Source organism: Maniola jurtina, chromosome 18, assembly GCF_905333055.1.
Source record: "Maniola jurtina chromosome 18, ilManJurt1.1, whole genome shotgun sequence".
Classification (NCBI taxonomy): Eukaryota; Metazoa; Arthropoda; class Insecta; order Lepidoptera; family Nymphalidae; genus Maniola; species Maniola jurtina.
The window spans coordinates 10,831,340-10,843,651 of NC_060046.1; the positions used below are offsets into that span (position 1 = coordinate 10,831,340).

At 36.2% G+C, this 12,312-nt stretch overlaps 1 protein-coding gene across 2 annotated transcripts in view; it reads left to right on the forward strand.

Moving 5' to 3' along the window:
• LOC123874384 (lachesin-like) overlaps positions 1-12,312 on the forward strand; it is a 54,552-nt gene that overhangs the window by 22,385 nt on the left and 19,855 nt on the right. For both annotated transcript variants that reach the window (XM_045919686.1, XM_045919687.1), the window contains exon 4: positions 421-628. In XM_045919686.1, coding sequence (XP_045775642.1) covers positions 421-628 — 208 coding nt within the window. The remainder of the gene's footprint in view (positions 1-420; positions 629-12,312) is intronic.

Below are 12,312 nucleotides of genomic sequence, written 5' to 3' on the forward strand. Positions count from 1 at the left end.
CAGACAGACGCACGAACCGACGACTAGCGGAGGCTTAGTAAAAGGATCATTTTATCAGCCTTCGGATACGTAATCCTAAAATATACCTACCTATATAGCATAAAATCTGGAGCTGTTTTTTGGACTTGCATGCTATGCCTACCCCGTTTTTAACCCCTGACCCAAAAAGAGGGATGTTATAAGTTTGACGTGTGTATCTGTGTATCTGTCTGTGGCATCGTAGCTCCTAAACTAATGAACCGATTTTAATTTAGTTTTTTTGTTTGAAAGGTGGCTTGATCGAGAGTGTTCTTATCTATAAAATCCAATAAAATCGGTTCAGCTATCTGAAAGTTATCAGTTCTTTTCTAGTTACTGTAACCTTCACTTGTCGGGGGTGTTATAAATTTTTAATTTAAACTTATCGTATTTTCTGTCCAGGTGGGATGGCTCCGAGCCGAAGACCAGACAGTTCTCACGATGCACGAGCGAGCAGTTCTCGGCTCCAGATACGCAGTAAGCCTGGACGCGCCCATGACTTGGCAGCTCCGCATCAGACCACTCCGGGCTGAGGATCGAGGGTGCTACATGTGCCAGATCAACACCCAGCCGACCATGACCTGGCAGATTGGCTGCATTGATGTATTCGGTAAGGATTCTTGTATACTTTATCCACGGAGGGAAGTTGGTATAAAGGAAATACTATCACACAACATAGAATTGTATGTCTAATTACAATTTCCATTTTGTATTGTATTTATATACCGCGGAAAATAATTGTAACTCAAAAAAAATAGTAAAGTACAAGATAATATTATAAACTACATAAACATGTAGATTTTAATTTGCAGACACACATTAATTTTAAGTTTGGATAGCGTGGCTTAACAGATTTTCTTTTAAATTTTTGACACGCTCTCCTAAGTATAAAGTTACGAAAAATACGATATTTTTATTGTAAGTATCGAAATGTAACTTAATCATTTATTTACTATCCCATTTTTAATACAAACTTATGTAAAGTAAACTACTTTTGGCAGTGTCGATGACGCGCGGGATACGGTACTCGTAACATTTTATCCCAACGGTATTCCACTGTAATTTTATCCCCGGTCTAATGCAGATCAAAGTAGACTAAAATCGGCCATAAATACCTATCTACGAGTACTTGGCCAATGCGTAATTCGAAATAGTTAACTACGAAATATTTGAACGAGCATTTCACGTTGGTTAGTAATAACTAATAACGCATACGCGGGCCAGGCATGTATTCGCAATTTATGGCCAGTAATAGCAAATACGTATTGTTTGTTTGAAATATTGATAGTTCTAAACGGGGTTGATTTATGGAAGACAGATCTAAAATGTTATTATTTAGGTATGTCGAATGGAAGCAATATTTTTTGTGGATGACAGGTTTATATATTTATAGTATGTCGATATACGAGTAAAATTATGGCTTCTCTAAAAATAAATCTATCTTATATAGTTATAAGAAGCTATCTTATAACTTCAAGCTTTATTGGGTTTCAATGCATTTTCCGCATGGAACATTTTTCACGGCAAAACTTCCTTTATAAGAATAGCACATTCACGTACCTACTACTAATATCTATACTAATAAATAAAATTGGAGTGTCTGTCTGTAATTTCGAAATAACTACCTCATATTAAGCTCATATGGTTATTTGAACGATACCAACACTGAATCACACGTTTTTAAAATTTTTGTCTGTCTGTCTGTCTGTCTGTCTGTCTGTCTGTCTGTTTGAAAAGGCTAATCTCCGGAACGGCTGAACCGATTTTGACGGGATTTTTACAGACAAGTTGAGGATTGACCAGGGCGTAAAATAGGCTACTTTTTTAACCGACTTTCAAAAAGGGAGTTGTGTTTTTCTACCTATGTACACCGAAATCTCAGAGATTTCTGAACCGATTTGCGTAATTTTTTTTTTAATCGATAGAGGAACTATGTGACATTGTTTCATAAAAAAATTGGATTCCAACTCCTCAATCCTGATACTGTAGGGGACCTCACCATCAATACTGATGGGATTTAGAAACTGTTCGTTATAAATTGATTGATATTGAAGGTATCTGTACCATGTAAAGACTTGTCGTTGACCTCGAGGACCCAACTCCTCAACCCTGATGCTGTAAGGAATTGCATTCCTAAATCCTGGTGATCCCTCGGGATTTTTTAAGGATCATCCGTTTAAATGTTTTTACGTGATACAGAAACACGTTGCATCCCGGGGACAGGCTATTACGGATAGGCTACTTATGTCCTGGGAAATCAAAAGTTCCCACGGGATTTCAGACCCTAAATCCACGCGGGCGAAGCTGCGGGCATCAGCTAGTATTACATAAATGTGAAAATACGTCTGTTTGTCGATTTATCCTTCAATCACTCCGCAAAGCAGCAACGTGGATTGACGTGTTTTTTTTTGTGATTTTATTCAATAAGCTACCATGGGATTTAAAAAATACAAAGTAACCTCCTAAGAGATGATTTCATTTGTCTATAATTTTACTATAAAAATGTTTTCATAATAAGACATTCGATGTTATCATGGTGTACTTAGTTTATTTTTATTTTGTATAATATTTAGTGGCGTTATTAGTAAATTGGGACAAATGTCCGTTTTCCGGCGTAATTACAACGTAACCGTCACACAGGACGTGATTGCTTCAACCCACTACATAATAAATAAACAACAGCTGTTTACAATCTCAGCTTTTATGAAAATAAAGCTGAGTTTACACCGTCGAGTTTTATCGCACGTTGTGATCGACAGAAGGCATAATTTGTATCAACGTAACAGGCATTATTACAGGAAATAGTTGTTTAAAATGTCATTTTTGTGAAAGTAAGACAAAGTTTCAGCTGTGTAAGTTATCCATTGTATTTATAGAATTATTGCCAAGTAATTAGAAACTACACTATTACTTTTAATAACTTACTTTTTGATGGTCATTAATTTTGGCCATGATAATTAGAAAACCCGTCAAGGTAATGAGCGCTTCTTTCTGGTCTCAGCTACTTATAGTTAATTACCACCCTATCAGCAAAACTACGACATTACAGCAAACCAGTTAACAAAAAGAAATGATAAATTCCTTCTACATCAATGGCCATCACATACTATACAGCTGAGATTTCAGGAAAATACTAATTTTATTTATCATCTAATAATAAATCACAACGTTCTGATGCCTATTTACGTTCTTACCAACTTTTTAACATTGTATACCTACTGTTTATAAGGCACATCAACTAACAAATAATAAATAGCAAAATATTATAAAGTAATATTTAGAATAACTTTTTGTGCTATAAAATAGTTTAAGAACTTATATTGAATAAACTAGCTGATGCCCGCGACTTCGTTCGCGTGGTTGTAGGTTTTTTAAAATTCCCGTGGGAACTCCTTGATTTTCCGGGATAAAAAGTAGCCTATGTGCTAATCCAGGGTATAATCTATCTCCATTCTAAATTTCAGCCCAATCCGTCCAGTAGTTTTTGCGTGAAGGAGTAACAAACATACACACACACACACACACACACATACAAAGTTTCTCCTTTATAATATTAGTGTGATGAATCTTGAATCTTGATGAATATACAATTTACACCAATCGCTACTAGCTGCACTCCGCAGCGGAAATCAATTAGTGTGAACCTTGCACTAAGTACGACTGCTGATGGAAATGAAGGCCCGTAGCAATTGATTAAAACCTCGCTAACAAGAAAATGAAAACGTTGAACACTGTCAAGGCAATATAATGGTGAAAAATAAAATACATGCTTCATGAATGCTTGTCAGCTCAAATAGATTGAGAATTGAGATAGTAGAACAACTTTGACTCAAGTTGGTAATTATATTGACGCACTTCAATGTCATATTTATAATTTTTTGGGGGTCCGTACCTCAAAAGGAAAAATGGAACCCTTATAGAATCACTTTGTTGTCTGTCTGTCTGTCTGTCTGTCAAAAAACCTAAAGGGTATTTCCCGTTGACCTAGAATCATGTAATTTGGCAGGTAGGTAGGTCTTATAGCACAAGTAAAGGAATAAATCCGAAAACTGTGAATCTGTGAATTTGTGATTACATCATTTAAAAAAAAAATTAAAATGTGTTTAAATTTTCAATGTAAGATAACTATACCAAGTGCATATGCCCTTTCATATGATGCTCATCATATGAAAGGGCTTTATCTGTACATTCTAAAACAGATTTTTATGTATTTTTATGTATGACAGTTTTTGATTTATCGTGCAAAATGTCGAAAAAAATACCCGAGTACGGAACCCTCGGTGCGCGAGTCCGACTCGCACTTGGCCGGTTTTTTTTATATGTCCTCAAATTATTAATATATTTTCCTCCAATTTCTGGGATCGTCAATCCAGCGAGTTGGAGTCGTCCCGTCCCACACTGCACTTGCAGGTCTCCACTCCAGTACACGTTTGTCAAGCGGCCATCGGTTGTTCACTCCACTGCCACTTTAGCTTGCTAATTCGCTGAGCTTTGTCGGTCACTTTGGTTCTCCAACGAATTTCATCGTTACGGTTTGTCCCTCCGAGAGACACAAAACATAGCCCGCTGCATAGCACGCTGAGCGACTTGTGCACAAGGCCACAATTCAGTGCCATGCTTCATCACAGGTAAGACACTCACTAAGGACTTTAGTCTGGGTATCGACGAATGGAAGATTTGATGCAGTTTTCCAAAAGCTGCCCAGCCGAGCTGTATTCTTCTGTCAGCTTCCTTGTCAAAGTTGTTTCTCCCAAGTTGTAGTACCTTTAGATAGTTGTATTCTTGAGTTGAGTTGAATATAATGCTTATTTGGGTTACATTTTGCGCCTGTAACAAAGGGAGAGATGATAAGAGAGAATTTGCCGTTTCACGTAATACGAACGTGAGAAAAGTTTCATCCCCGTGAAAGAATAATCCTTATGCGAATACTTTTCTTCAAACATGTTCAAACAAGTCACAAAGAACACTAAAAACGTTGTCCGTGCTCACGTGAGTTATGGCACCATTAGGGCGCGGTAGATTGAAGGTATCTTTGAGCCCTCATAAATTCCGCCCAACCCCCTCTAACATTGCAGGGTAAATACTGGAACACAGATATATTGCATAGACTTAGTAGATTAGTTTTATGTTATAACTTTTCGTTCTTTTTTACCCGTCTACCCTATTTGTTCTTTTTTTTTAAATTCTGTGTTATCGCCCATGGTTTGCTTGCTTTATAAATACAAAGATTCCTAATGCAGTCATAAAATAAAAAAATCAAGAGTCAGCGTTAAAAACATTATATAAAGTTATACTTACTAAGATATTAAAAAAAATCAGAAGATACCTGCAGTTATGATAAAAAAAAGTTGGAATAAAGAAATACATTTTCAAAAAACTAAATAAAACTTACTTGCCACTGGGCTAAAAAGGTTGATGCTATAAGTAGAAATCGACTTAAAATGCTGTCTTGTTAAAATTGCAGGTTCTCTCAAGGCAGTCAGAAAGGTCTCAAGAAAGGATTTTCTGAAATCTCATCCGAAAGAAGCCGCGTGGTTTAGTTAGTTCTCAATGTACCTATTTGTATTTGTAATTAGCGACCCGCCCCGGCTTCGCACGGGTGGACACTACCACGAAAAATCCTGTCTATTTTCCGGGATAAAATATAGCCTATACGGATTCGGAAGATTCCCTCTAAGTAATGGTAAAAGAAATTTTGAAATCGGTCCAGTAGTTTTTGAGCCTATTCAATACAAACATACAAAAATACAAAGGTTTCCTCTTTATAATATTAGTATAGATGGCCTTACTCCTCCTGACCTTAAGCCACATCCAAAAACCCCCTTTTCAAAAAGAAACAGGCTTTTCATTGGAATAGTCAGTAGTAACATAAATAAATGTGGAAATTAATTTACCTTGCAATTAATACGTCCGTACACTAATTGGTCTCTTTGAATGATGAAACAGACTCATTAATGTGAAACGCGACGTTTCTAAATTAAAACCGTGTCTAAAGAATTAAAAATTGACCTCGTTAAAGGTTGAAATATCGCCGTGAAATATTAACGTCATTGCTCAGGCCGGGGTTACCATCTCCGAATTTCGAAAAGGGGGAATAAAATTGAGTTAACGTCCAGGTAAGATTTAAGTAGTAGATTTTTCAACAAGGGACCAAAATGAGCCATTTCATATGACATGTTAATAGAATCGATTTGAATGCGTTTTAATCCTGAGTTTATTTGTTTATTTATTCATAATGTACACTGCCCTTACAGGGATTCCTAATGCGACAGTGTACTCTAAGCTAAACTACCTACCTACTTATTTTTTTTATAAACTATAACTTAAGAGCTCTGCTATCTTAATATTATGTAGGTCTAACAAATAACCCACATGTTAGTTAAATACTCTATTTTTCTCTTCCGTTGCGAGGAAATGAAACGGTGATACGCAACCTGTGGCTGAGTTCACTCTCATACTTTACCTCTTCTGAAATAATTACGTATGCTCTAGCCATACATTGATAAATCACCCACTGCGCAAGTTCAAGTTCGGAGATTTTGACGTCACGCCAACTGTAGCTTATACATAAAACTACCAGAAGAGCATGGGAGGCTCAGGCACTATAGAAATTTCCATAAGTACAACATTTTTATGCCCAAGAGAATAAAAAGCAGTTTTAGTCCGCTCAAACACGGCATAAAGGAAAACTTTACGAACATAAAAAGTGAAAAAGACAGTGGGTGTAACCTTTTTTTTTGATGTTGCAGCAGTAGAAATGACGAAGAAACTAATAAAAATAAATATTTATTAAGTTAGGTTAGGTTTTAATACACGCACTATTTTTAGAATTTCTTTATTGTATGTAGTTGAAGATGATCTCAAGATGTACAAACTATTGAGGATTTTAAACCTTATTTTGATCAAGATTAAGTACAATATTATCTTAAAATTCTGGACCTTTCCTGGATAAACTTTAAGATTGGCGACTTAAGCTGAGATGAAAGCAAGTGAATAAATGAAAGGAAATTTTATAATTAGACACATTTTTTAAGTCTTTGCTTCCAGACTTTGTGCAAATTTAATTATTAATTGCACTAGTTTTTACTAAAATTAGGTTAGTAGATACGCTGCAAAAACTTCTAGATGAATTTCTTAATTTTTTTAAATGTAAAGCCCCTTAGTTTTTGTCGGATCTTCTCTGAAGATATTTCGAGTTGTAAGCTTTTTTATTTTAATTTTAAAGCAGGTTAAACTTTGCAGCTGAAAATGTTCAAGGGCAAGCAAGAAATTCACTTTTATTAAAGTTGTATTTCTCATATTCCTCGAAGCAAGACACTTATAATACAGACTGTACCCACCAGTTATGCACAGTGTTCTTAGTATGAGATTTTATATCTCACTAACGTCACAGTTCACGATAGTTCGGGAACTTCTAACGAAACTAAGGCTTCACCTACACTGGCAAGTGTCAAATGTTACCTTCATTTGACTCTATGAAACGACTAAGTTTCTTTGACTTCACTTTACTCATAGCTTAACATATGACAGATCGTCATAAATTAAGTTTTTATATTGGTAGAGTAAGGGCCTTAAAACATAATAACGTCAAAGTAAAATGGACTTATAAGTCCTTGATTTAAAGTCAAACATTCAGCACCACTGATGTTTATTTTACAAGTTACGCTTCGAGCGCTGGCTGTAGATGTATGGAATTGGGCTTTAAAACTAGGCAATTAAGTTCCATTTTACTTTAACACTGAAATATTTTAAAGCCACGGTCTGCACCCGTACGTAGTTTAAATTTCACGGATACGTACGAAGAGATTTGCCTCCTCGTTTCTAATTCGAACCGCTAGGATATGGAATGCCTTTCCAGCATCAGTTTTCTCCTCCAATTTAATATAACCTTCAAGTCAAGAGTGAATAGATAATCTTCTAGGCAAGCGCGCTCCATCTTAGGCTGCATCATCACTTGCCACCAGGTCTGATAGCAGGCAAGCGCTAGTCTATAAAAAAAAAAAACGCTCAAACTCTATTAATGTTGTTGAATGTAAAATCTCATACTAAGGGCCTAGAGAGGAAAATCTTCTCCCGAGAGGGTGTCGAATAGTTTAGCAATATTGTAGTATTTGCATACGCCCCGGGATTTCTTTTTCAATTTCAACTTGTTCAGTTTATTGGGACCAATATTACAGCGACAAAACTAGCAATGAAGGGATATATTGAAATCTTTGAAAAGGTTTCCTTGATTGATTGATTTACTAAATATAGGATGAACGGTGGAAGAGTTAGTTAAGATCAAAAGCAACTTTTGTACCGGTTTGACATCTTAGGAAATATCGTAGTATTACTACCTCCCTAGTTCAGTTATAATATTGTGATCTTATACGTGAAAGGTCTTAGATTCGATTCCGGATACTTAACTGCTTAACGAATAAGAGTACCCCTAATCGATTTATTATACGTGGCACCGTACCCGGTAGGGTGGTAACTAGCTACGGCCGAAGACTACCCCCAAACTAGACCAGAGATAATATAGAAATTAATACAAGCACAAAACTGAAGACTTCACAACAAAGCAACAAAACGGTAGAAAATTTTAAGTAAAAACGCTGTCACTTCCCAATGGGGAAAATAAAAATCCGACATTAAAACATTTCTCGCGAAACTTAGGAATAAAGGCATCAACAGACAAAAAGTGTGACAAAAACTGCACGGCATGCAGGAACGCTTGTGTACTTACAGTGTGATTAGTATGAGACTTAACTTTGATAGAATTTGAACGTCAAAGGACAACAACTTAGAGTAAAATAGAACTAAATATGCTTACTTTGAAGTCATAAATTCAGTACCACTGATTTTAAATTCAAAATTTATCAGCGTTCCTCTAGATGTATGAACATAATTGAGCTTTAAAACAAAACTGTCAAGGTTCAATTTACTTTAATGCTGAAGTGTTTTACAGCTTAAACTATATCAGGGATATAAAATATCTAAGCGACAAAAGTCCTTATTTTTTAAGGTTGTCCTTCACTCGCATGCGAATCGCAGAGCGAAAATTTGTTAGCGTCCCGAAAAAAGTGCAAAAGGTAGCCATAGTCGTGCCATTCACATAAGTTCAAGAGCGGGCATTACAACTCCTAGCAGCTGCGTTTCATTACGTTTCGTGGGCGTTGAGTGTGTTGAGGCCTTAATCTTTCTCGAGAAAGTTGGGAATAAGATAAAGTTGCGATTCAGTGTCGCGGGAAGACACGTTTGTACACTTCTGCTATTCGTTTCTGCTTCGAAAGAAGTTTATTTTGTATACGTTGTAGGATATAGACAAGAAGGAAGAAAAATAGTCTATTTATTTACCAGACAATTGCGAAACTTATAGGATAAGTTCCACCCAAGTATACTTGTATACTCCTTGAAAACCGTTTTCAATGGTCATTAAATACATGTATCCTTTGCAACATGGTTACCTGACAGATTTTACCAGATAAGGCCGCCATATAACATGTACTTCTATTTATGTTTTATCATTTTTCGTCATTATCATTATCAACCGATCGCTGTCCCACTACTGAGACGAGTGTCATCTCAAAATGAGAAGGGGTTTGTCTTGCCAGCTCTTCTCAGTAGAATTTACATTCCCAACCAGTGGTAGTCATAGACGTAGCATAAAATGCAGTTATTCTACATGAAATAAATTAATAAATATTGATTTTAATTTTTCATAACAGAAAGGTATTTTTAAACGAAATAGGTAATACAGTGGACCCTCGGTAATCCGACAAACATTTTGCAGGACATTGTCGGACTATCGAATTTGTCGGATTATAGAGTATTGCCTAAGACCCCCTATAGTCCGGATTACAGGGGGTGCCAGATTAGACAGGGGCCGGATTACTGGGGGTCCACTGTATTGTAAATTTGTATTTTCAGTAATAAAAGGCTTTATTATTTTACCTAAATTACTTGAATAAATAAAATAAATAAATCAATTTTAGCCACTAGTGGGTAGGTTTTTCCTCCAATATAAGATCGCAATAAAGCGCAGTTAGAAAAATAAACTTTGGAACACGGACGAAACGAGAAACGGTGTAGCAAATTAACATTTCTCACAAATCCCGCAGCTTGGGCAGTTCGGAATGTATTTCACTAGCCTCAAAATACTGAAAGTTTGCCAATTTACTTTTATTTGCGCCCGCGATTTGCATGGCGGCTGTCGCGATTCCTTTTCCAATTTCGAACTTGTTCCATATTCGAACGCGACCTGACTTTGCGACTCGATTAGTTTTTTACAGCCATTTCTCCTTGGCCAGTTGGTGGAGAATGGAAATTTCTTTCAAATCGTTGCGAAGTTTGACGTTTCTTTTCTCCCTATTTCCGAGTTTATTAGTTTTGTTTGAATTTTGTAGGAATTCATATTGTATGAAAGAGCGCCTGTGAACTTCTTGACAATGTTATTGCTTATTTGATAATAATAAATAATATTTTACGAGAATATTGTTTTCGCATTTTATTTGTTTTATTTTGCTTAGAATACTCTATGAATAATCAAAATATAGGAAATATATTGTACAAGTGTAAATTAAATTTTTTTAACACCGACAAGTGAAGGGTACAGTAACTAGAAAAGAGCTGATAACTTTCAAACGGCTGAACCGATTTTCTTGGATTATAGCTAAGAACACTGTCTATCAAGCCGCCTTTCAAACAAAAAAACTAAATTAAAATCGGTTCATTAGTTTAGGAGCTACGATGCCACAGACAGATACACAGATACACACGTAAAACTTATAACATCCCTCTTTTTGGGTCGGGGGTTAAAACAAATGGCGATCTTATCAATAAAGTGTATCAAATACTATATGTTCTAGGTATAAATTTCAGCGCGATCCGTCCAGTAGTTTGAACTGTGTTTTGATAGATCAGTCAGTCAGTTAGCCTTTCCTTTTATATATTTAGATTTAGATATAAACGTAATTTATTGGAAAAATAAACGTTGGTTACAAAAATGAATCCACCATAATAATATTTATCGACACGTCCAAATATAATAAGTAGGTATATCCAAATGCTCAAATAGGAAGGGCTCGAAGTAAACCCGTTCGATTTATCCAAAATATCCAATTCCAAAACAAATTATGTCAGTAAACTGTCGACCCCCAATATACTGTCAGTAGGGGCTTAATTTCTTCCTCTGTATGGTGCAATCCGCCATGATTGATGTGTTCGTCGATAGCTCGTATAAATAACAGCCACCGTGGATCATTGGTCATGGGGTTTAAGCCTGTTTGATTGACGTTGCCAAGAGGTGTGCATGTTTCAGAGTGTATGGGAATTTATGGGGTTATTGGGAATATCGTTTCAAACCTTTGAAGCATAGTTAGAAACGTGACGTAATGAGATTCTAACTTAGGCTTTCGATATCAGACAAGGCTGCTCCATATACCTAAGAAAATATTCTATGGCGATAATTGACTAGTTATAGTTATTAATATTAGGATAATATGACAATATTCCTGTAAAGAAAAATGGTATATAGGTGCTTGTAATATTTTGTAGCAAAAAGATTGCTCATATCATCGTCGGACGTGAAGGTCCCGCGGTCGCTCCGTGCCGAAAATATCAAAAAATATCGTTATCTTTCTTGTTTCGTACAAGATTTATTGATGTGGCGAAAGCTATAGAAAGTTGAGTTATTGAGCTGCGAGAGATTATGGCGCTATTTACAGAGTATTATATTAAAACTATGGGCATCCGCATTATATTGATAAAGACTTGATGCTTTTTAGCGTTCCGATGGGAAATTTAGGGTTGCTGATGGGACCCTATTACAGTGCTTCCACTGTCCGTCCGTTCATCCGTCTGTCAGCGGGCTGTATCTCTTGAACCTTCATCGTGAACCGTAACAGGTAGTATAAAAAACCTTCGCAGCCTTTCCGTCGAACCGATTTTAAACAGATTGCAAGGATAGCTCGTATCCTGAGACGGGCATAGCTTACTTTTATCTCCGAAAACTAAAGAGTTTTCTAAAAGCTAAATCCATTTAGACAAAGTCACGGGTATTATTAACTTGTAAAAAATTAAGATATTTTCTTTCTTTTGTAAAAAAAAACCAACCGTAATAATTGTTGTTGTAAACAGCGCGAGATTACGAGTTGTAGAACTCTTGTGTTCTCTAAGTGGATGGGTTTTCATCACAAAGAGCTCGCGAGCTCGGCCGGCGCGAACTCAGGCGGTCGTTATTTTAAATAATAGTTCCCCTTTGAACTTGCTATTAATTCGACTGTGTTTCTGTGTAATGATGAAAAATGCGGTAAA